Source organism: Gobius niger (assembly GCF_951799975.1).
Source record: "Gobius niger genome assembly, chromosome: 5".
Lineage (NCBI taxonomy): Eukaryota > Metazoa > Chordata > Actinopteri > Gobiiformes > Gobiidae > Gobius > Gobius niger.
The window spans coordinates 39,913,721-39,939,450 of record NC_136856.1 but is presented as its reverse complement, the minus strand read 5'-3'; the positions used below and the strand labels follow the sequence as shown (position 1 = coordinate 39,939,450).

At 39.8% G+C, this 25,730-nt stretch overlaps 2 protein-coding genes across 3 annotated transcripts in view; one reads left to right on the top strand and one right to left on the bottom strand.

Moving 5' to 3' along the window:
* LOC306962771 (uncharacterized protein) overlaps positions 1 to 25,730 on the bottom strand; it is a 1,040,752-nt gene that overhangs the window by 280,835 nt on the left and 734,187 nt on the right. The window lies entirely within an intron of this gene.
* Positions 14,722 to 25,730, top strand: part of nisch (nischarin) — a 42,781-nt gene continuing 31,772 nt past the window's right edge. For both annotated transcript variants that reach the window (XM_079555975.1, XM_079555974.1), the window contains exons 1-6: positions 14,722 to 14,925; positions 18,005 to 18,088; positions 19,869 to 20,051; positions 23,283 to 23,331; positions 24,100 to 24,263; positions 24,978 to 25,073. In XM_079555975.1, coding sequence (XP_079412101.1) covers positions 14,845 to 14,925; positions 18,005 to 18,088; positions 19,869 to 20,051; positions 23,283 to 23,331; positions 24,100 to 24,263; positions 24,978 to 25,073 — 657 coding nt within the window. In that variant the 5' untranslated portion in view covers positions 14,722 to 14,844. The remainder of the gene's footprint in view (positions 14,926 to 18,004; positions 18,089 to 19,868; positions 20,052 to 23,282; positions 23,332 to 24,099; positions 24,264 to 24,977; positions 25,074 to 25,730) is intronic.

Sequence of the window (25,730 nt, the reverse complement as noted above, 5' to 3'; positions counted from 1 at the left end):
AGAAAAACTCTTCTCACACTGGTCACACTTGTGCGGCTTCTCTCCAGTGTGGATTCTCATGTGTGTGCGAAGGCCCCCGTGCTGTGCAAACGTCTTCCCGCACTGGTCACAGCTGTACGGCTTCTCTCCAGTGTGGGTTCTGTAGTGCACCTTTAGCCTTGCAGGGCCAGACAGCTTCTTTCCACACTGGTCACAGGTGAACACCATTGTTGCTCTGCACATAAAGCACATAAAATGATGTTAAAAATGAGGACAGTTCAAACACATACTTGATATCTGCAGGACACAGGAGCAGTGTCTCTGTGGAAGCATCTGTGGTACTTGTGTCTCCTCAGAGTCGTCAGTGTCTTCTACAGTCGCCTGGTGAAAAGATCACACTTTGTTCAGCTCACATTGATAAGATAATGTTATAAGCCTATAGGCTTCTACCTCATGCACAGGCTATTATTATTATTCATTATTTTGTTGTATATTCATACATCCGAATGGATGCTTTTTATGTTCTTTTTTTTTATTTTTAACTAGTTATGCTAAAGTGCTAAATAAATAAATACAAATAATAAAATAAATAAACAAGGCAAGATCTGCCCTGAGCTTTTTCCCTGGGGCCTTAAAGGAACAGGCCACCGTTTTTACATACTGAGATATGCTCTTACCTCACTTTAGCCACTTTATTGACCTAGGTAAAGCGTTTGATACAATAAACTATGATATATTAATTGATAAACTTGAACATTATGGGATTAGGGGGGTAGCTCTACAGTGGGTCACCAGTTACTTGAAAAATAGAAAACAATGTGTGAAAATAGGTGAATACCAGTCGAGTTGTCGAGAAATTGTGTGTGGTTTACCTCAAGGTTCCATTCTGGGTCCAAAATTGTTTAATTTGTACATTAACGAAATTTGTAAAACATCTCAAATTCTTAGATTTATCTTGTTTGCAGACGATACAAATATTTTTGCTTCAGGAGACAACTTAAAGCAACTGTGTCAGATTGTTAACTTGGAACTCAAGAGTGTCAAAAAGTGGTTCAAACAAAACAAATTGTCACTAAATCTGAGTAAAAGCAAAATGATGATATTCGGCAACTGTGATTCTAATGCTCAGGAGGCAACTCAGATAGAGGGTGTTGTTATAGAGCGGGTGCACGAAATCAAATTTCTTGGAGTCATTATAGATGACAGAATCACTTGGAAATCACACATTAAATATATATCTACTAAAATATCAAGAAGCATTGCAGTAATAGCAAAAGCAAAGCACATTTTAAACGTCAAAGCTCTACATACCCTATACTCTTCACTGATTTTGCCCTATTTATACTATTGTACTGTGGTTTGGGGTAGTACCTATAAAAACACAGTTAAACCAATAGTATTGCTGCAAAAAAGAGCTGTCAGATTAATTCATAAAGTTGGGTTTTTAGACCACACAAATCCACTATTTTTCAAATCAAAGATCATGAAGTTCTGCGACATTGTTGAGTCCCAAACGGTACAGATGTTATACAAAGCAAGATATAAACTGTTACCAAACCAAATACAAAGAAGGTTCCAAGAACGTACTGGTCGTTATGAATTACGGGATGAATTAAACTTTAGGACTCAGAGTCATAGCTCCACTTTGAAAAGTTTCAGCCTGACAGTTAATGGTGTACAATTGTGGAATAAATTGGAGATGGAGATGAAACGATGTCCAAACCTTAACCTGTTCAAATATAAATACAAACAAAAGATTTTTGAAAAGTACAGAGAAGAAGAAACATGTTGACACTAGAGGGAGCAGTAGGATCAATTTGTCAATAACCTAAAGGTTATTGACGGAAGTGAGCGGGGAAGTCTTTAGGAGTTACTGCGCGGACGTTTTACTCCTCGTATCATTATGAAAACAAAACACTTCACGTAACTTTATTTAAATAGGGAACACGTGGAAGAGCTTGGTAGCTTCTATCATGAGCTTTTTTGGAGCTATGTGACATGTGGGAGAGGCTGCGTATGTGTGAGCGCACGGACAAATACCAGACGGGGATATATTCACTCGGCTAAGGTTAGGTAAGAACATATCTCAGTATGTAAAAACGGTGGCCTGTTCCTTTAAACACAGCACAAGTCAGGGTGAGGCACAAAGACAAGTAATGCCTGTATAGATGTGTTAATGAGGGAGACTTTGAGTAGATTCATGATTCTGCCACATGTGTCGGCTGAGGATGAACGAGTCCTGGTACAGACACACACAGTCTGGCAGAACAAAACAGTAACAACTACACCGAACCGAAACACGACCAACACTTGATGAGAAAAACTAGGAAGAAGCTTAGATTAGCTTTGTAGGCCTTAGCTTTCAAATGAGGCGCTACACTCGTCTATAGGCTGCAAGCTCCAGTCAAGAAGCTTTTACATTTGGGTAAAGCCGACCAGGAGACAATGCGCTCAGTTACAGTGTGGAGGACGCATCAACACACACGGTTGATGCCGCGCTCTCTCCGCACGCGCCCTCACAGTCCGCACCGGAAAAAGAGGAGAAACAAACTTAGGTCCGAGATCAGGCGAAATCAACTGTGAGGAGCTTTAACCGTGTTGTTTCGCTATTTCCTGATCGAACTTCATTCACGCAGTTCTCAGTAATCCTGTGTTGATATACAGTACATACAGAATATACAGTATATACTTACAGGCGCAGTGACGCAGGTTTGAAGAATGAACGTCTCTGACTCGGAAGTGGCTGAATCTCAGACTCTCTTTATAACAGATCTCCTTCTTCTTCAGAGCGGAGAGCGGGACAGCCCAACGCGCATCCCGCTCGTTTAATATAATAGATCCACGAGGGGGGCGGAGCAGCCTTCGAGTCACGTGATCAACTACGGGGCCTGGGAGGGAACAGATGGTTTGTTTAGTTCTTACAATAAAGGCTGTTTCCCAGGCTGGTTCCGAAACGGGCAGATTGCTAAGAGCTCTTACGCCAAACCGGATGTGCGTCAGCGTCCGCCATGGAAAGTTGCCTCCGAATTGGTAAGTCAGTTAGGAAGTAGTTAGGAAAAGGAGCCTTGATGCTAACTATCATAGCCACTTTAGCATAGGGACCTCTGATGCTAACTATCATGGCCACTTTAGCATAGGGACCTCTGATGCTAACTATCATAGCCACTTTAGCATAGGGACCTCTGATGCTAACTATCATGGCCACTTTAGCATAGGGACCTCTGATGCTAACTATCATAGCCACTTTAGCATAGGGACCTCTGATGCTAACTAACCAGTGATTAGGAGCTATGTGCCATCCCATAAGCCACTGCGCCAGACCCCCCACCCCCCTCGCCCCCACCCTGGAGTGATTCATGCGCAACCACTGTTGATTGACAGGAGCACATTTAATAATAAAAATAATAATAATTAAAAATTAAGATTCTGCACAAGCCAAACTTTATAAAAGTGATAAATCCATGTTGTCGTCCCCACAGCTCAGTCACATGTCAGTGTTAAAGAGGAAACTCAGGAAACGGATTAAATGCTTTTGTTTTCATTTAGTAGAAACTTAAGCCACATGGATCATTTGCATAATGTAGCTTTATGAAACAGCTGTTGAAATAAAATAACACTAAAGGGAAATGTTTGGATCATTTGGATTTATTTTTTTCCTTAAATGTCTTTGTTTGGACACTATGTTGTTGTTGGACACTAGGGGGCGACATGCACTTTTGTTTGGCCTGCACTCCACCAATAACTTTAAAGAAGAAGAAAAGCAGCTGTTGGTGATGTCACTTCCCTTTCCCCTGTTTAAGGACGGACGGATTGTTCAAAATGCTGCTGAAGCTCTAGTTCACTAACTGCATAGAGGTCTAACAGTTGACCCCATGAAAGGTTAAGGAGTTAGTTGCTAGTGTTAGTGCTTAGAGGCTACAATTTGATGGTTTCGGATTGAGCCTCTATGTCCAGGATCCTCGGCGTCTCGACCACTTCGGACGTTATTTGCGTCATCACGGCGCCGCCAAGTGGTTCCATTTCACCTGGACCACTCGCCCCCTCGCAGCTCGACGCCTCCGTTTGGCTCATTTACGAAGGAAACAGCAGTGGATCCTCTGCTGCCTCGGAGAGCTGAAATTACCCATGATGCACTGCAGCATAGTTTCTTTTTTCTTTTCTCGCAAAACTTTATTAGTTTGAACTCACTTTAAAAAACGTTTTGTTCCACATAAACAGTTTCCTGGCCTCTGTTATTCATAAAACAGTTGTTTTAATGAGCATAGATTGACGTGACCTGACGCAGCCGCTCCGGAGGCCGTTCCATCTGAGCTCAGAGGCGGCGGAGAGAGGACACTCTGGAGGAGCCGCCACCGAGGACGTCAACGAAGTGGCCAAACGGAGGACGCATCCTCGCAATTGGGAAACAGCCGTTGTTTTATAGAATAATCAGCTGCCTTTTACTCATGTATTAAATTATATACATGTTTAACCTCTTAGCCCCCACCTGAACCGAGCGTTGTGTTTCCAGTTTGGCTTTACCCAAATCCAAAAGCTGCTTGAAAAAAAAAAAAAAAAGCATAAAAATGAGAAGAAAACGAGGATGAAAAGGCAATAAAAAAGTGACGCAAACGCACCAAAAAAAAGCGACGTAAGAACAACATGAAACTCACGAACAACAAAATGTGACACAAAATGATGAAAGTGCAGCAAATGTAAACACAGGATTTTTTTTCACTTTTTTGCTGAATTTTTGTCATTTTTTTGATGTATTTTTGTCGCTTTTTTGCTGGATTTTTGTCGCTTTTTTATGGATTTTTTTTTAATGGATTTTTGTCACTTGGTTGAGTTTTTGTCATTTTTGTCTCTTTTTTGTCACTATTGAGCGTTTTTTTGTTGTGTTTACATCCTCATTTTCTTCTCGTTTTTTGCTTCTGTTTTGTAGAAGTTTTTAGATTTGGAGAATTTGTAGAAAACATGTTCAGGTGGGAGTTAAGAGGTTAATAAGTAACCGTGTAGAGTAAAGGGATTACAATTGCAAAGCTGGTCATTAGATAAACACTTTTTTGTTATTTTGTTGCAGTTGGAAACATTCGATGACTTGAATGACTCAAATGTAAAAAGGCAAAAACAGACAATGACATTTTGAGTTCATCTCGTCCAAAGCAAAGACTATTGTGTTAAACTAAGTTGGGTAATGTTACAGAGCCGGGCTTGTTCCTTTGTAAGAACTAAAGTCATCAGATATCAGATGTTTTTTATTTAAACAGGGACAGATTTAACACTGACCAAAGGAAAGATGGACCAGGTTAGAGTAAAGATGCTCATTTCCAGCTGTCGTCCCTGGACAGGCTGATGTTGCAGAAACTGATTTAAATGTAGATGAAAACTTGACCATGACATCATTAAAAACATACATTTAATTGAAACAAGATTGAAACATTAGAACATTTTCTCCGGTCCTTTCTCTGGGGGAACGGTCGCTCCTTCATGGCCTCGTTACACGTCATGAGTTTGTTTTTCTAGAAGCCATTTTTTAGTCACTGCGCAAATCTTTTGATTGTCGTTCTTAAGGGGAGACACCACAGGCAAAAGTCAATTTTTTCAGTTTTCAAGTTTTGGGCCAAATCTGTCTCTGAACATACAAGCTTTCACCCGGAAACAGAAAATATGCCTAATCTTCACAATAACATGTTTAAATATTGCGCTGATTCAATGTTCCCCCATAGACTTATATGGGAGAACACAATTTCAAGGGCCTTTTTCTCCAAACACATTTTTCTGTCATTGTGGCGACACTATGTCCACGTCAGTCGGACCTAAAGACTTCACATTTTCCAGCCTTGGACTGAACAATATTTGGAAGATTTTTTCAGAGGGATTTTTTATTATCTAATCCCTTAAGCCCCATTTATTGAGTTTTGAATGTCAAAAAATAAGGCGAAAATTTAATTTTTACAAATTTTTCTACTAAAAAACTGCTTATTTTAAAATTAAACAAGAAATCCAAAATCCCCTCAGAGAAAAAGTCTTGGCAACTCATTTACCAATAAAATGAAACCATAAATTTAAGCTCTGTCCATTATTCAGATTTCGTCGCCGAAAAGATGGGAAATTTGGGGCATTTTTAGGCATAAAACACCTTGTTCTTATATGAAAAGATAAAATGACAGAAAACTTGCAATGTATTTTTTTCTTACATTTAAGTCAGTGATCGACAGCAACAGCTTCAAATTGATATCTGTAAATATACATTTTTTCCCCTATTCACCTGCAGTGTCTCGCCTTAAATAATCTCTGTGGGCGTGAGTTCCACTGACCCGATCACAGAGACGCAGATTTAGCCAATAGGCGGCGTTCACGATTTAGAATGTGATGATGTCATAATGTCAGATGGAGGGCGGGGCCAATACAATAGATACAGACGCATCTCGTCATAGAAAGGGGCGTGGCTTCGCCGAGGGGGAAAATAGAATCTTTAGGGAAACACAATTTTCCCTCTTTTTAGCCGTTTTCTGGTGGAATATGAACTTATTTATCACATAAATAACGTCAAGTGTAAATCGGGCCCATGTGGATATTTTCTCACAGCAGATTGTTCTGTAGAAGTGAAAAAACGGCAGTTGTAGCAAGCGCTAGCTAACCGTTAGCATTAGCCCAATGCTATCATGTAGCATCAAGTTAGCATTCTCCGTTTTTTTTATGTATTTATGGGCTGTTGAACCACTTTGCTCCTCCCCATGTCTTTGTATCTTTATTTAGTAGAAACTATATTCATAATTCAGCGTTTGTTAAAGTAGTTTTTTCAATAATTAGAGAAAGTTTAGATTTTTTCAAAATTGTTTCCCCCTTAACTGTTTTCAAACATGACCATATATGGGCGATTCCAGAGATGCGTCTGTATCTATGGGAGAAATAGAGTTTTTGGAAGAAAATCTCCAAAACGAAAAAAGACAAATGTTTTTCCTCTTCAGTGTTTGATCGTGATCGGATTCTCAAACCTGTGAGATTATTATTATGTCTGAAAGTCTTTTCTTTTGGACAACATCACACTCATGTTTTCACATATCGTCACCACCTTTTGATGTTTTTCAGAGATAATAATTGTACATTAGTTCATATGAGCCGACAGAGGAGACGATGAACTTTGTGACAGTTTGTGTTTCATGTGGATTCCTCCAGTAATGACTGAGACATGAGCCAAACAACAAAGGTATAAACACATGCATTTTGTCAGTTACTGTAGTTACCATAGTTACCGTCAGTCGCTCCACCTCCATGTTAAACTATGGCTCTTTAGAATGTTGTGATGTCACGTGAACGCCGCCTATTGCTGGGTTGCAGGTGACATCACAGCGTTCTAAAGGCCTATACTATTACATAGAGGACAAATTATTTTGTTTTTGAGGACATTTTTGGTCTTGTACAGAGAGATCTTGGACCCAGTGACTGATATTAATGATCTTTTTTGTAATTCATACATTTTCTTTCTTTCTTCAATTTTTCCTATTAACAGCATTACACTTGCACAAGTCGTAGCTAGAAAGAAAATGTATGAATTACAAAAATTATCATTAATATCAGTCACTGGGTCCATGATCTCTCTGTACAAGACCAAAAATGTCCTCAAAAACAAAAGATTTTTTCCTCTTTATAATAGTATAGGCTTTTAGAATGTGGTGATGTCACGTGAACGCCGCCTATTGTGAATTAAAGTAGTTGAATCACTAACAAAACTTCCTACAGTGGAAACAAGTTTGCACTTATTCATTTTCATTTCATTTTATTTCATTCAAAAGTGATGTTTTGCAATCACAATAAAACCGCCAATTCAACACAGTATGAATGAAACGGAGCAGAAGAACAAGTCTTATAACATCTGCCCCTTTTGTTACTTCACACTTTACACTGGTATGTATTTATGTCTACATACATATATTTACAGTCTTATGTATATGTATATTTACAGTATTAACAGATGTTTTTGTATTCTATATTCAGCTTTTCAATATATAAAATACAGAACCTTCGTATTCTTGAATGTTTACAAATGGTCAATACATTTTCATGATCATTTATATTAATAAGCTGCATCTGCACGATCGATGAGCCCAGAGCAAATCTCCCCATGAGGGACGATATAGTTTCATTCATTCATTCATTCATTCATTCATTCATTCAGATAAAGAAACCCAGATTGAGCCTTTGTGTTTTTTTTGTCGCTTTATACAAAGAACTTCTGAGGAACAAACATGATCTGGAGCTGTTGATGATGAACGACATGTTGAATCTGGAAAAAAGGTGTGAAAATAGCGACAAAACTGAGACGAAAACAAGGATGGGAATGTGACAAAAAAGTGAGGAAAAATTACAAAAAAAATCACTCAAAAATGACAAAAAATGACAAAAAATGACAAAAAAATTATGAAAAAATTACAAAAAATCACACAAAAAATCTCCCCCAAAAAAGACCAAAAAAAGACCAAAAAAATGACAAAAAATGTGACAAAAAACAACAAAAAAGACACATATACACATGTCTTATATATACATATATGTATATTTACAGTATTAACAGATGTTTTTGTTTTCTATGTTCAGTTTTTCAATATATAAAATACAGAACCTTCGTATTCTTGAATGTTTACAAATGGTCAATACATTTTCATGATCATTTATATTAATATGCTCTAATTGTGTTGTCAGCTGCATCTGCACGATCGATGTGCCAGAGCAAAGAGGGACGATATAGTTTCATTCATTCATTCATTCATTCATTCAGATAAAGAAACCCAGATTGAGCCTTTGTGTATTTTTTTTGTCGCTTTATACAAAGAACTTCTGAGGAACAAACATGATCTGGAGCTGTTGACGATGAACGACATGTTGAATCTGGACCACAGAGAACGGCTCATACGTGTGAGGTCACGGTTCATTCAGAAAGACCGTTTATCACCTGTGGCTGAAAATAAAATGACGATGGATCAATAATGTTTATGTTTATCATGGTCTTGATTCTAAACATTTCCTGTACTTACAGTGTGAGAGTTTTCTTTACTTCAGTCTGACCAGACCTGGAGCGAGGAATTATTATGTGGCGTCCAAGGCCGTGGGAACCCGGGGTGCTGAGGGCGCTGCAGCACCCCCTGGTGGATAGTTTGTGAACTGCAGGCGATATTAACCCCTTAACTCCCACCTGAACAGAGCACATTTTCTCCAGCTTTACCCAAATCCAAAAGCTTCTGGAAACAAGGTGTGAAAATAGCAACAAAACTGAGACGAAAACAATGACAAAAAATGACAAAAAAATGATGAAAAAAAATGACAAAAAATGTGACAAAAAAATCACAAAAAAATTATAAAAAAGACAAAAAAAAATTTTTTTGTCATTTTTTGGTGTTTTTATTGTAATTTTTCGTCAAACTGTTCTCATTTTTTTGTAAATTTTTTGTAAAATTTTTCTCACTTTTTCGTCAAATTTTTGTCCATTTTTGTCATTTTTTGTTTTTTTGTGTTTTTTTGTTGTTGCAATTTTTCAAAATTACAAAAAATTACAAAAAATTACAAAAAAAGACCAAAAAAAGACAATAAAAGACAAAAAAATTACAAAAAAAATGACAATAAAATGACAAAAAAAAGACAACTGGAGAAAATGCTCTCGGTTCAGGCGGGAGTTAAGAGATTAATAAACAGGATTTATGCACAGAAACAGTATTTTGGGGGTAAATTTTGTCCCTCAGCGCCCCCTCACTAAAACATCTTCCCACGGCTCTGGAGGTTCTCACAGCAAATAAAACATTCTTCAAATATTACACTCGAGTCTTTAAGCTTCAACACATTCAATAAAGTCACATTAAAGATCTTTAAAAAACACCAAAAAGATCAAACAATAGAAATAAAAACACGAGTAAACGACGTGAGTGAATGTGCAGTGATGTAGAAAGAAAAAAAAAGAAAAATCACAAAAAATGACAAAAAAACAACAACAAAAATGACAAAAAAAAATCACAAAAAAATGTCAAAAAATCACCAAAAAAAAAGGCAATAAACAACTAAAAAACACAAAAATTGAGTTGAATACCCCCCCCCCAAAAAGATGGAAAAAATATCTTCCCACGGCTCTGGAGGCATCTGGAGGTTCTCACAGCAAATAAAAAAATCACATTCTTCAAATGGTCACACTTGCCCCGTGAGACGCCAGGTGTTTCTTCATGTTCCCTGACTGACTAAAGGCCTGCCCACACTCCCCACAGACAAACGGCTTCTCCCCAGTGTGAACTCGCAGGTGAATCTGAAGTGCACCGCTCGAAGTGAAACCCTTCTCACATCTGTCACAGCTGTACGGCCTTTCTCCAGAGTGGATTCTCATGTGAACCTTCAGAGCGCCCGACGTTATGAACTCCTTCCCGCACTGATCGCAGCCGTACGGTTTCTCCCCCGTGTGGGTTCGGACGTGAGTGGCGAGGGCCTCCGTCGTCTTGAAAGCCTTGTCACACTGGTCACATTTGTGCGGCCTCTCGTCACTGTGGCTGCGCTTGTGCATTAAGAGGTTGCCTAAATTCCTGAAGGCCTTCCCACACTGCTCACACTCGCACGGCTTCTCCCCAGTGTGAATGCGCTGGTGTAGCTGAAGACACTGTAAAGTTTTGAAAAACTTCTCACACGTCTCACACTTAAACGTCTTCTCTTTAACGTGGCTTTTAAGGTGAGACACGAGGTGGTAATTCGTCTTAAAGCTCTTTCCGCACTTCTCACAGTTTAACGGTCTTTCGACAGTGTGGACTTTCCGGTGCTGCTTTAAGCTTTGTGACTGAGTGAACGCCTGCCCACACTCTTCACACACGAAGGGTTTCTCTCCGGTGTGGATTCGACGGTGCACTGTCAAGTCTTTCAAGATCCTGAAGTTTTTACCACACTGTTCACACTTGTACGGCTTTTCCCCAGAGTGAATCCTCATGTGGCAATTGTAGGTGTAAGACTGAGAGAACTCCTTCCCACACTGATCGCAGCTGTAGGGTTTCTCCCCAGTGTGGGTGCGATAGTGGTTGCTGAGGTGCTCGGATCTCCGGAAAGCCTTGTCACACTGGTCGCATTTGTACGGCCTCTCGCCTCTGTGGACTTGCCTGTGAACTGAAAGATTATTTTTTGACCTGAATTTCATCCCGCACTGGTCACACTCGAACGGCTTCTCTCCGGTGTGAACGCTCTCGTGTTTTTTGAGGGAATCGGCCCGTCCGAACGTCTGACCGCAAACATCACAGCTGTACATTTTATCCCCAGTGTGGGCGATCATGTGAGATTTGAGACTTTGAGATGAGGAAAAGGACTTCTCACACTGGTCACAGCTGTATGGTTTCTCTCCAGTGTGGATCCTCTTGTGTGCATATAGTGTGGCCGACTGAGAAAAGGCCTTGTCACAAACATCACAGCTGTACGGTTTCTCCCCAGTGTGGACTCTGCTGTGGGTTTGGAGCTGAGCCGATGTAGAAAAACTCTTCTCACACTGGTCACACTTGTGCGGCTTCTCTTTAGTGTGGATCCTCATGTGTACCGTGAGGGCACCGGCCTGTGTAAATTCCTTCCCACACTGGTCACAGCTGTACGGTTTCTCCCCAGTGTGGACTCTGCTGTGGGTTTGGAGCTGAGCCGATGTAGAAAAACTCTTCTCACACTGGTCACAAGTGTAAGGCTTCTCTCCAGTGTGGATTCTCATGTGTACATTGAAGGCCCCCGCGTTTGTAAATCCCCTCCCACACTGGTCACACTCAAAAGGCTTCTCTCCAGTGTGGATTTTCATGTGTGTGCGAAGGCTCCCGTGCTGTGTAAACTTCTTCCCGCACTGGTCACAGCTGTGCGGCTTCTCTCCAGTGTGGACGATCATGTGTTTTTTCAGATATGAAGGTTCAGAAAAACTCTTCTCACACTGGTCACACTTGTGCGGCTTCTCTCCGCTGTGGATTTTCATGTGTGTGCGAAGGCTCCCGTGCTGTGCAAATGTCTTCCCGCACTGGTCACAGCTGTACGGTTTCTCTCCAGTGTGGGTTCTGTAGTGCACCTTTAGCCTTGCAGGGCCAGACAGTTTCTTTCCACACTGGTCACAGGTGAACACCATTGTTGCTCTGCACATAAAGCACATAAAATGATGTTAAAAATGAGGACAGTTTAAACACATACTTGATATCTGCAGGACACAGGAGCAGTGTCTCTGTGGAAGCACCTGTGGTACTTGTGTCTCCTCAGAGTCGTCAGTGTTTTCTACAGTCGCAGTCGCCTGGTGGAAAGATCACATTTGTTCATCTCACATTGATAAGATAATGTTATAAGCCTATAGGCTTCTACCTCATGCACAGGCTATTATTCTTCTTCATTATTTTGTTGTATATTCATACATCCGAATGGATGCTTTTTATGTTCTTTTTTTTCTGTTTAACTAGTTATGCTAAAGTGCTAAATAAATAAATAAAAATAATAAAACAAATAAACAAGGCAAGATCTGCCCTGTGCTTTTTCCCTGGGGCCTTAAAGGAACAGGCCACCGTTTTCACATACTGAGATATGTTCTTACCTAACCTTAGCCGAGTTAATATATCCCCGTCTGGTCTTTGTCCGTGCGCTCACACATACGCAGCCTCTCCCACATGTCATATAGCTCCAAAAAAGCTCACGATAGAAGCTACCAAGCTCTTCCACGTGTTCCCTATTTAAATAAAGTTACGTCAAGTGTTTTCATGCAAAGTATATTTACACAGAAATGTAGCATGTCGACTCCTAAAGGTTATTGACGGAAGTGAGCGGGGGAAGTCTTTAGGAGTTACTACGCGGACGTTGTGCTCCTCGTATCATTACGCCTCACAATATAGTCCCCCTTTTTATTTGCTTATAAAATCCACATGTTACATTTCTGTGTAAATATACTTGGCATGAAAACACTTCACGTAACTTTATTTAAATAGGGAACACGTGGAAGAGCTTGGTAGCTTCTATCGTGAGCTTTTTTTGGAGCTATGTGACATGTGAGAGAGGCTGAGACTTTGAGTAGATTCATGATTCTGCCCCACATGTGTCGGCTGAGGATGAACGAGTCCTGGTACAGACACACACACAGAGTCTGGCAGAACAACACAGTAACAACTACACCGAACCGAACAACGACTAACACTTGATTAGAAAAACTAGGAAGAAGCTTAGATTAGCTTTGTCGGCCTTAGCTTTCAAATGAGGCGCTGCACTCGTCTATAGGCTGCAAGCTCCAGTCAAGAAGCTTTTACATTTGGGTAAAGCCGACCAGGAGACAATGCGCTCAGTTACAGTGTGGAGGACGCATCAACACACGCGGTTGACGCCGCGCTCTCTCCGCACGCGCCCTCACAGTCCGCACCGGGAAAAGAAGAACAAACTTAGGTCCAATCAGGCGAAATCGACTGTGAAGAGCTTTTAACCGTTGTTTCGCTATTTCCTGATCGAACTTCATTCACGCAGTTCTCAGTAATCCTGTGTTGATATACAGTACATACAGAATATACTTACAGGTACAGTATATACTTACAGGCGCAGTGACGCAGGTTTGAAGGATGAACGTCGCTGACTCGGAAGTGGCTGAATCTCAGACTCTCTTTATAACAGATCTCCTTCTTCTTCAGAGCGGAGTGCGGGACAGCCAAGAGCGCATCCCGCTCGTTTAATATAATATATCCACGAGGGGGGGGGGGCTGAGCAGCCATTGGGTACAGCCTTCGAGTCACGTGATCAACTACGGGGTCGGAGAGGGAACAGAAAAGATGGAAGTACAGCATAAAACACCAAAAAACACCATAAAACACCATAAAACAACAACTGACAAAAACTGATGAAAGCACAGTAAAAAAAAATATAGTGAAATAGAAAGTACAGATACAGGCTCTAAAATATAGTGAAGTAAAAGTAGAAAGTATTCAGCATAAAATTTACAAGTACCTTTAATTTGTACTTTTTACATGTACTTGTTACTTTGTTACTTTCCACCACTGCAGTGAGGGTATTGTACAATGCACATTCTTGGTCCTACGAACTACAAACGCCCTTCAAATGATTATCAGTGTTTTTCAACCTTTTTTGAGCCAAGGCACATTTTTTTCATTGAAAAAATCACGAGGCACCACCAGCAGAAAATATAGAAAAATGTAACCCTGTAGCCTATATTCAGTCGTTCACATCAAAGTATAATAGGAACACTGTATAGTCTCACTACCCATAATCCCACAGTCACCGCCACCTGCCGCATCCATGCATCACTAATTCTCTTGTTTCAAAGAAATGAGCGACTGAATATGGAGTATTTATTACATGGTTACTCTGCTCTAGAAGCACAGACACTCGAAAACGGTACAATATTTGCGGAAAACAATGAATTTGTTTTCAAAAAACAACTAGGTGAAATTGGATCATTTTCCAAGGCACACCAGACAATATCTCATGGCACACCAGTGCGCCACGGCACAGTGGTTATTTTATTTTATTTTATTTTATTTTATTTTATTTTATTTTATTTTATTTTATTTTATTTTATTTTATTTTATTTTATTTTATTTTATTTTATTTTATTTTATTTTATTTTATTTTATTTTATTTTATTTTATTTTATTTTATTTTATTTTATTTTTGTTGTTTACGTATGTTTTCATTAATTATTCTTTAGTAATAGTTTTGTTTTAAGTTATCGTGTTTGTCTTGTCAATAAAGTTTTTTTTTTTTTTTTTTCAATCAGCTGCTTTTCTTTACATCACAACAAACATGGCGGCGGGAGACGGCTAGCTAACGAACAGGAAGAGCCGCAACACACCAAACATCCCCCCCCCCCCCCCGAAATAACCTAAATAACAGCCCTTGTTTCACGTCCTAAGGTTCGGGATGGAGCCTGTTTTATTCACGGAAGAAACTCCCGAGAGGAAAGTGGCCATTGTTGGCTCGGAGTTGGTAGAAAACTACACGGTACGTCTTGTTCGATTAGCACGGCTTGTTAGCATGAAACGTTAGCTCACTCTTTACCAGCCACACGGGCGGTTCTGACTCCAGTGACAGCCGAGTAAATGATTAGTTTTCAGTAGGAACACTTTACTTAGCTGGAGATTTGATGTGTCACTCGCATTTTAACCGAAAAATGTTTCTAATTTGTCAAGATTTGTCAACCATTGCACTATGTAATCAACGTTATGATCTATTATCTTTGATTTTATTGCTCTTTATTTGCTCTCGGGTGTTTTTTATTACATGTCACGATGGAAATGTTTTATTTGCACGGATTAGAGCAGAGGTAATATGATCTCTAGCTGTGATTTGCTCAACCCAAGTGAAGTCAATAACAAGCATCTCAAATGTTTTGGTTTAGTTAATGGATAATGTGGTAAATTTAGTTTCTGACTTGTTTTCTGACAAGTGGCATCTGCAACAAACCCATTCTTTGTTTCATGTGTGCTGAGATAATACATTAACAAAACAGTAATAGTAATATAGAGTAATAAGCCTTATTTACCGCATCTGGGTGTACAGAGTTCGGGAATGTGACGTCATATCGTTGAGCATTATGGGATTAGCAGCAATTGTAAACTAATGGAGATTTTGGAAGTTAAAATACTGGAGTTATTGTAGGGCTGCTCGATTATTGAAAAAATAATAATCACGATTATTTTTGTCATAATTGAAATCACGATTATTCAAACGATTATTTGTTGCCTTTAAAAAAATCCATCAAAAAAGTGACAAAAATCCAGCAAAAAAGTGACAAAAATCCAAAAAAAAGACAAAAATCCAGCAAAAAAATGACAAAAATCCATCAAAAAAGTGACAAAAATCCAGCAAAAAATGACAAAAATCCAGCAGAAAAAAGACAAAAATCCATCAAAAAAGTGACAAAAATCCAGCAAAAAAGTGACAAAAATCCCCCAAAAAAGGACAAAAATCCAGCCAAAAAATGACAAAAATCCAGCAAAAAAGTGACAAAAATCCAGCAAAAAAGTGACAAAAATCCATCAAAAAAAGACAAAAATCCATCAAAAAAAGTGACAAAAATCCAAAAATTAAAAATTTGAAAAAAAAAAACATTAAAAAAAAATTGAAAAAATTAAAAATAATTGAAAAAAAAAAATTGAAAAAAAAAATTATAAGCGATTTTTTGCTATTATGCTAATTTTGTAATCGTTTACTGTTGTAATCGAAATCGTAATCGAATTTCGATTAATTGCACAGCCCTAAGTTATTGTTCAGATTAAAACACTTGGAGTGAGTGAGTGAGTTAGACGTATTTACAGCTTGTATCGGCGTTGTTCCACGGCTATTTTCTCCACTTTATAAACTGTTTTTAGCTAATGTTAGTCAATGGAAATGTATGCCAACAGCTGCAAAGATGGCCGATCTCCATGGTAGCTGTAGACTTTCCCGAACTCTATTTTTATAGCTAATCATAGGTTTATTGCACATTGTGATGTTGAGTTGAGTGTCGTCTGCAAATAATTGTGTCTTTGCTTCCTGTTTGTTCATAGCACAAAGACAGGGGAAACTGAAAGAAAGTGTGTCTTCAGTGTATGAGCAAAATAATATGTGAATGTTAACCTTTAAACCCCCACCTGAACCGAGCACATTTTCTTCTGTTTGGCTTTACCCAAATTTAAAAACGTAGTTTAAAAAAAGTATCAAAATAGCGGCGTAAACGAGGATAAAAACGCAGTATTAAAGCAACAAAAAACGAGGCGAAACACGACAGAAAAGTGATGAAAAAGCAACAATAAAGCCACAAAAATGTGATGAAAACGCATTTAAAAAATTGACTGAAACATGGCTGTTGCCTCCAGTCAAGACGCTTCTAGATTTGGGTAAAGCCAAACTGGAGAAAATGCTGTTCAGGCGGGGATTAAAGCAGTACTAAGTAACTTATTTACCTTAATAAATCCTTCCCGTAGTCCCTGTGGGGGTAATACAAGTGTTTATGGGATGAGTGGAGGGTCTTTCATCGCCCCCTGGTGTCTCTGGCCAGAAAACCATGTTTGCAACTTGACTGCCACCGGTGCGGAGAAAGCAATACACACTAATGGAATCACGAAGAAGAAGCTAACATGCTAACGGGCAAAGCTAACTGCGGGCTAACGTCACTTTAAACAGTATTTACAGCCAAGTTTGAGTGAAAAAAAATATTTCTATTGTATAATTGGATGCACAGTAACCCTCTCTCCCTTCACCTTTCCTGTCAGTGTAGTATTTACTCTCCGAGACAATTAATAAATTAAAAAATCGTAACTTGCTACTACACCTGCAGTTGCGCTTATGGCCTTTAGGGGGAAGAGTTACTTAGTACTGCTTTAAGAGGTTAAAGTTTAAACTTTTTAATCTTTTGATCCACAATTATCACATATTCGTAAGGAAAACTCCTTGAGAAAACACATTTTTATCCACATCATTTCTTTAGGCAAGGCAAGTTTATTTTAGAGCACAGTTTATACACAAGGCAATTCAAAGTGCTTCACAGTTGCATAAAATAAGTGCAGATAAAATACTTTCAGTGCTCGGGCAAAAAGAACTGTTTTCAGCCTGGATTTGAACATTGTCAGAGTTGAGGCCTGTCTCACATCCTCGTGAAGACTGTTCCAGATTTAAGCTGCATGAAACTGAAACGCAGCCTCACCGTGTTTATTATTGACTCTGGGAACCACCAGGAGGCCCCTCCCTGAAGTTCTCAGGGCCCGAGATGGTTCATACGGCTCTAACATGTCAGAGATGTACTTTGGAGCTAAACCATGAAAAGACTTGTAACGAGCAGAGCTGTTTTAAATTCTCTGAGTGACAGGAAGCCAGTGCAGAGACCGGAGCACTGGACTAATATGGTCGTGTTAGTCCAGTTTCTATATGTGTCCAGTGTCTACATGAACTAATTTGGGAACTTGACTAAACGAACCATGTTTTTGGCACTTTATCCTGTTGATCAGAAACCATAGGCAAACATCTGACAATATCTACTTCTGACTGTAATTTGATGCTTGTTTTTTATTGATTCTGATTCTGATGGAGTGTGTTTTTGTAGGTTTACATCATCGAGGTGAGCGACGGCCTCCATCGATGGACCGTCAAACACAGATACAGTGATTTCCACGAGCTCCATGAGAAGGTAGCGACTTTCGACCTGATTCCAAAGGGACATATTTAGACAAATGTAGAATTATCACAGCTCCCTGAACCAGGGCCGGACTGGGACTGAAAAACGGCCCCGGACTCTGACCAGCCTGGCCCAAGTTAGCGTAAATGTGACACTTACCCCCCGCCTTAACGGAGCGCATTTTCTCCAGTTCGGCTTTACCCAAATCTAAAAGCTTCTCGGCTGGAGAGCAACAATGTAGCGCCTCATTTGAAAGCTGAGACCTACAAAGTGATGGCAACTTTTTGTCAAGTCGCCGCATTTTTTGTCTTAGTTTTGTTGTTTCTTCCTTACTTTTTGTGGCTTTTTGTTGTGTTTTTGTCACTTTTTTGTCACATTTTTTCTATCATTTTTTTTGTTATGGTTCTGTCACGTTTTTGTGGCCTTTTCGTTGCTTTGTTGTCGTGTTTTTGTTGACTTTTCATCACTTTTTTTGCTTTTCCGGCACATTTTTGTTTGGTTTTCATCCTCTTTTTTCTCGCTATTTTGATCCTTTTCTTTTTAGCTTTTAGATTTGGGTAAAACTCGGTTAAGGCGGGACCGGTGGCCCTAGAGCCAGTGGCCCTTCTGAGCTCTTCCAGAATGGACGTATGGCCAGTCCGCCCCTGCCCTGAACCTTAACATAGTAATAATCTTCTTATTCTAGAGCTGTTCCTCTGACACATTTTTATCACTCTTTTAACACAAAATAAATGCCATTGAAATAAATAAGGTAAAACTAACTATTCTCAAGAGCCGATTGTTGAATGTCCATTGTGTTTTGCTGTGTAAAATAAATACAATAATAACAATGTAAAGACCATAGCACAGTTTACTCCCAGGTTTAATTCTGTCTTTGTTCACATATCTTTCAGCTCTAAACAACAGTAAAGCCACAATTTAACCCTCCGTTACTTTGCATATTAGTAAAACACATTAGTAACGGTATTTCATGTCGGTCTCGGATGTAAACAATATGAGTATTGCAGCATATTTGATGACTAAGTACTTAAAGGAACAGGCCACCGTTTTTACACACTGAGATATGTTCTTACCTGAGCTGTGACGAGTTCTTTAGGACCTGTCTGATCTTCAGTCACGTAAACACAGCGCAGACGGCGTTAGCATTTAGCCTCTCCCTCTCTCCTCTATAGCTCCAAAACAGGTCAAGATAGAAGCTACCAAGCTAGGAGTAGTTTGAAATCCGCGGAGTAATCTTCACTTTACTGTGCGGATGCCAAACTACTCCTGGTATTATTACGCCTTACAATATAGTTCCCCCTTTTATCCGCTTCTAAAATCCACATTGTTTAATTGTGTGTAATTATACTTTGTAGTGGAACACTTCACGTAACCATATTTAAATAGGGGAAACGTGGAAGAGCTTGGTAGCTTCTATCTTGACCTGTTTTGGAGCTATAGAGGAGAGAGGGAGAGGCTAAATGCTAACGCCGTCTGCGCTGTGTTTACGTGACTGAAGATCAGACAGGTCCTAAAGAACTCGTCACAGCTCAGGCAAGAACATATCTAAGTAAGGAAGTAAGGAAGTAAGGAAAGTAAAGTAATGTTTATTTATATAGCACCTTTCACAGACAAAAGTCACAAAGTGCTTCACAAAAATACAAAATAGATATACAAAGTACATTTACATTGACAGTCACAAAAAACGTGGTCATGAAACAACCCCTATTCCACTGTAAAAACGGTGGCCTATTCCTTTAAGCCCTGCACTATCCAACAGCTCTAATGTAAAGTTTTCCTTCATTCCTCTCAGTTAACGGCAGAGAATAAAGTGGACCGGCGCCTGCTGCCTCCGAAGAAGATTTTAGGTAAAAACTCCAAGCCTTTGGTGGAGCGTCGTCAGAAGGAGCTGGAGCAGTATCTTCAGACTCTGTTGGTGCAGTTTCCACAGGCCACGCCCCCTGCGCTCTCCTGCTTCCTCCATCTGCAGCTCTATGTGAGTAAACTATGCATCTTATACGTTTCATCTGTTGTGCACTAGGTTGGTCATTAAAAAGTGCCTCTATTTATTTGACATGAAGTGTTTTAAATACCAGCAGGAGGGGCAGATGGTTTGGGACACTCTTAGAAGGCTGACATAACATCGTCACTTTTTACTTTTTACTTGTACTTCACAGCACGAGGTTCACAGGGACGGGCCGTTCTGTGTGACGTTTGCATGTTCTCCCCCCTCCTCTGATTTCTCTTTCACCAAACATGTGCAATTGGCCAGGATGACTGAGTGTGTTTGAGAGTGCAAGTCGGGGACAACGTTAGGAAATTATCCTGCATGATTCTCATGTGCGTTCATTAACATGTTCTGTCCTGAATAAACAAACAAACAAATACAATTTTTAAATGAATTAACTTCCCAAACTGAATTGTGTAGCCGTGTATCAGAGGCACCATGATCATCCCCTGCCAGATTGGGCTCATTTTATTCATTTATTTAATTCAAAATGAAAACCAAGGAGAAGAGCGATCTTATGATATCTGCTCCATTGTTAACTTAGCAATCACTGTAGCGGAGTATGGTTTATTTTGACGTACTTCCTGTACAAATGACGTAGTTTCCGGTATTGTAGGAAGTGCTTGAATGTTTTTAGGTCAGTGCTAGATCGTCTGCTCCGGAGGGACGGTGTGCTGTGAGTTTGTATAGATCTATGAGTTGGTTTGTCTAAAAATACAAATAATCCTAATCCTTAAAGTTAACCCCTTAACTCCCACCTGAACAGAGCACATTTTCTCCAGTTTGGCTTTACCCCAATCCAAAAGCTTCTGGAAAAAAGCTGTGAGAATGGCAATAAAACAATGATGGAAATGTGACAAAAAAGTGAGAAAACATTGACAAGAAAGTGACGAAAAATTTATGAAAAAGTGGCAAAAATGTCACAAAAATGTCACAAGAAATTGACAAAAAATTGACAAAAAATTGACAAAAAATTGACGAAAAATTGACAAAAATGTGACAAAAAATTGATGAAAAATTGACAAAAATGTGACAAAAAATTGATAAAAAATTTACAAAAAATTGACGAAAAAATGACAAAAATGTGACAAAAAAATTACAAAAAATTGATTAAAAATTGTCAAAAAAAATGTCAAAAAAGTGACAAAAATGTGACAAAAATGTGACAAAAAATTGACGAAAAATTACAAAAAATGTATTAAAAATTGTCAAAAAAATGTCAAAAATGTGACAAAAAAATGTCAAAAATGTGACAAAAAATTGACAAAAATGTGACAAAAATTGATTAAAAATTGGCGACAAAAATGACACAAATGTGACAAAAAAATTACAAAAATTGATAAAAATTGACAAAAAAATGTCAAAAATGTGACAAAAAATGATTAAAAATGGACGAAAAATGTGATAAAAAATTACAAAAAAGTTACAAAAATGAGTTGAACACCCAACAAAAAAATGTTGGAAAAAAAATCCGATGACGTGAGGAAAAAGATCCTCTCGGTTCAGGCGGGAGTTAAGAGGTTAACCATTTCCCTGGCCCTAACCTTAATTTGTGTCCTGATATCTCACGTGTTCACAGCAGACTGTCCCTCCGGAGCAGACGATCGAGCACTAACCATGTTTTTATCATCATGGCGGGAGAATGTGTAAAATGCCTCACGGTTTACCGATTTACTTCTGGCTCCTCGCTGAAGGGAGGAAAAAAGCTCTTACTGTAGGATCCCAGCTGAATTATTGAAGCGTACAAGTGGTACATTTCCATCTTTATTTCCATTCTTTATGACCAGCGTAAGAGCTAAAAGGTTAAACACAAGCAAATTATACTCATGCTTAAGATTGTTTCATGAGTATAATTTGCTTGTGTTTAACCTTTTAGCTCTTACGGTGGTCATAAAGAATGGAAATAAAGATGGACACGGAAATGTACCACTTGTACGCTTCACTAATTCAGCTGGGATGCTACAATCACTTTACGTTAACTCCAGAGGTTACATTAACCGAGAATTCTCTGTCATTTACGGAATATTTTTTACTTTGACGGAAAATTTCAAAAGCCGTCCGTCATTTTGAAGGATTTAAAATCAAGCCGTAACGAAAATAAAGACGCAGCTCTGTTGTTTGTCATAGCACGCAGGTCTCTCACTGCCTCGCTCGCTAACTTTCCTGACCCGCTAACAACAACACGGGAAGAAAACCACGATGCAAACGCGGTTAAAGGCTAATAATATCCTTCCCATATGGAGCCGCTCTTCTCACGTCAGTCTCTGGACGAGCTCATCTATTCCCCCCTCTCTCTCTCTCTTTCCCTCCCCATGTGTGGTAGCGGCGGCGCGTCGTGCAGTGATGCCAACTGGTAAACATTGTCCCGTTCACCCACCGTCTCTTACATTCCGTTAAGATTGACAAATGCAAATAATAAGCTCCACTTTACATTTGTATGAGCGTAATCTGAGCCTTGATGTTGAGTTTATGCACATTTCTGTTGCAAAATGTACCATGACTGTTCAGATCAGGTTTAGTTTAGCTCCATTTATCCTGCAATCTCACATTTTTACTAACATAAATAATATGCAGCCTATATATATACATTTATTAAAAGAAAAAAAAAAACGCTTATGAGAGATTAATTCATGAAGGATAAAAATTGCTCATGACGGATTTTTTTCAACCCCGTCCTTCAAAATGAAGGAGAGAAATTATCCCGAGCGAAACCACTGGTTCACTCTGTTATTTTGCCTTTTTTATTTTTATAGTATTTACAGTTACCACAGAGTGTGCTTCAGATATAATTTAGTGCATGTTGCAATGGTTAAGCAGAATTAAGTTGTCCCTCTAACTCAGTTTAGGTTAGTCATAAGAGGTGCATTAGCTGTAATAAATCTAAAGTAATTCACTTTATGTAGAGACCTTCCCCCTGACCTGAAGATTAGTTTGATCAGTTACAATCGTCACATTCTTCTCTTTTGTCAGGTTGCCCCAGGGCAGCTGTAACTTCACGACCACTGAGCGTGACTTAAAGGGAATGCATAAATTAGACTTAGACATAAATGAAATAGCTGTGACCTACTTCTGTTACTGATGCTACTTCTGCAGAAGCTTCTCCTCTGTGTCTTCTAAATAGCTTGTAAATAACCATCTCTTGCCTGAGGCTGTACTGACACGGGGGTCATGTGCTTTAACAGGAGCCGAATTGTTCTAACAATCGTTTCTCTGTCCCAGGAGGTCAATGGGGTCACAGCGGCGCTGGCCGAGGAGCTCTTCCACAAAGGTGAGCTCACATACGTCCCTCTTAATGCGGCTTGTGGGAAATTTAAATTTGTATAATACTTCAAAAGCACATCAGGAATTGTCTTAAAGGAGAGGAAAAAAGGCAAAAACAAAGCGGCATGGAGCACGGCAGGAGGGGCTGATGGTGGATGGGACAGGAGTGGGGGGTCCGCAGGTCAGGACAGGGGCACAAAGCATCCAGTCCATTCATCTACTGCAGGGGTAGTTTAAGTTTAATGGTTTTGTATAGCCCAATATCACAACAGAAGTCGTCTCACAGGGCTGCAACAAACATCAAGGCAATAAAACAGAGCAATAAATATGACAATTAAAAGTTCGGGTAAATATAATGGCAATGGGTAGGCAAGTTTGCATCATGGAGGCCAAACCTGACCATTGTAGCCTAAAGTTAAGAGCCATTTTCTGCAAATACCGTCTGTGCTGTGTTTACGTGACTGAAGATCAGACAGGTCCTAAAGAACTCGTCTAAGCTCAGGTAAGAACATATCTCAGTGTGTAAAAACGGTGGCCTGTTCCTTTAAGGTTAAGGTATAAATAAATATTCCAGTTCTCATTGTTGGTGCTCTTTGGAGAACTGAACCCATTATGCCTTTGTTAATATCCAGCTGACAGTAAAAATGCCTCTGAAGAGCCATGTTAACCCCTCAGGACGTGACTTTTTACAGAAGTTGTACACGTGGCTTTGTTCAGAGAATAACCATTCAGCTTTTTCATATATACTGAAAATGCGGCTTGTGATCTCCCGCAGGTGAGCAGCTGCTCGAGGCCGGTCAAGTGTTCACTCTGCGCCCCCTGCAGCTCTATTCAGTCACTCAGCAGCTGCGTCTGGCCAAACCCACCTGCTTCACCGGAGACGCCAAAACTGACCTGGGACACATCCTGGACTTCACCTGCCGCCTCAAGTACCTCAAGGTAACCACAGCTAACACTCTAGTTTACGCAATCTGCCTGTCACTCACACATGTTTAGATTTGTGATGTGAATAAGTCTCTGACCCTCTGAATCACATGTTGAATGACAAGTCTTTACGTTGTCAGGCTTTCATTCACTTCCACATTTCCTCTCAGCTGGTCAAGCAGATTCTTAAAGAGGGGGTGTTCTGCTTTTTTCAGTCACATAGCTCCAGTCTATATCACACTACAATGATGACAAACCTTCTGCTGGTCTGTAAATGCAGTAAATTAGAATAACTGCCTTGTATAAAATGTCTCTCTCAAAATGGCTGTAGTGAATGTCTTGAAATAGGCCTCTGTCTCTTTAAGAACCTCTGAGCCTTTAGACACGCCCCCTCCACACGCTGTCTGTGGCATCAGTGGGGAGGGGGTTCTGCTGAGGAGCAGTGGTTGGTTACTCGGCTCGGAGGCGTCTCCAGGAGGTGGGGGCGTTCCTAGGAGGACTCAGGCAAACCTATCCCTAAAATGGCCGCCATCAGAGTTTTTACAGATTACTCAGAAATACGTGAATGTGCCAAGGCAGCACTTCAGCCATGTTTTTAATGAGGGAGTGACAGAATAACATGATGGAAAGCTTGGAAAAGTCCATTTTTGCCCCTTTAACTTCATTTAGTGGTTTTGATCATTGAGGTCCACTCTCTCATCACTCGGCTCTTGTGTTTTCTGTTTTCAGATCAGTGGAGCGCAGGGGCCGGTGGGCAGCAGTAACATCCAGGAGAACAGCCTCCCGTTCGACCTGTCCATCTTCAAGTCACTGCTGCAGATCGAGGTCTGTGCAACAACACAATCACCATACGCCATACTGTGTCCGGGTGTCGGTTGAGTCTTGGTTTAGACCTACTTTCGAATGAGGTTGAATGTCTGAGGTAGCGCTGGTTTGACCCATAGTAGTCCCTCCGGAGTTGGTCATTTAAGCACATTTGAGTTTGATGAATCATTTATTATAACTGATTTCTTTATGTTTCACCTGGCCAGTTCTTAATCTTGTTCTATGAGACACATCATGCGAAAGCAACTTTTTTGTGATGTTGTCCAGTGTTGAGAAAACGTACGAAGAGTTTCACACAGTGTAGAGTTCTGTTACATCGTTGCTCCACATTTTTAAAGCCCGTAATCAAACATTGGATCGGTCTGAGAGATGTTCTTACCTGAGCATAGACGAGTTGATACGTACCTGTCTGGTCTTTGTGTGCCCTCAGTCACGCAAAAAATGTATTACTATAGCTCCAAACAGGGGTGAAGTTGGAAGCTACCGCGCTCCTCCACGACCATGCACAAAGACCAGACAGGTACGTGTCAACTCGTCTAAGCTCAGGGAAGAATATATCTCAGTATGGAAGAACTGTGAACTATTCCTTAAAGGCCTAAGCTCTATCCTCGTTTCTGTTATCACGTGTGCGTCGCTTTCATCATGTGCTCGTCACTT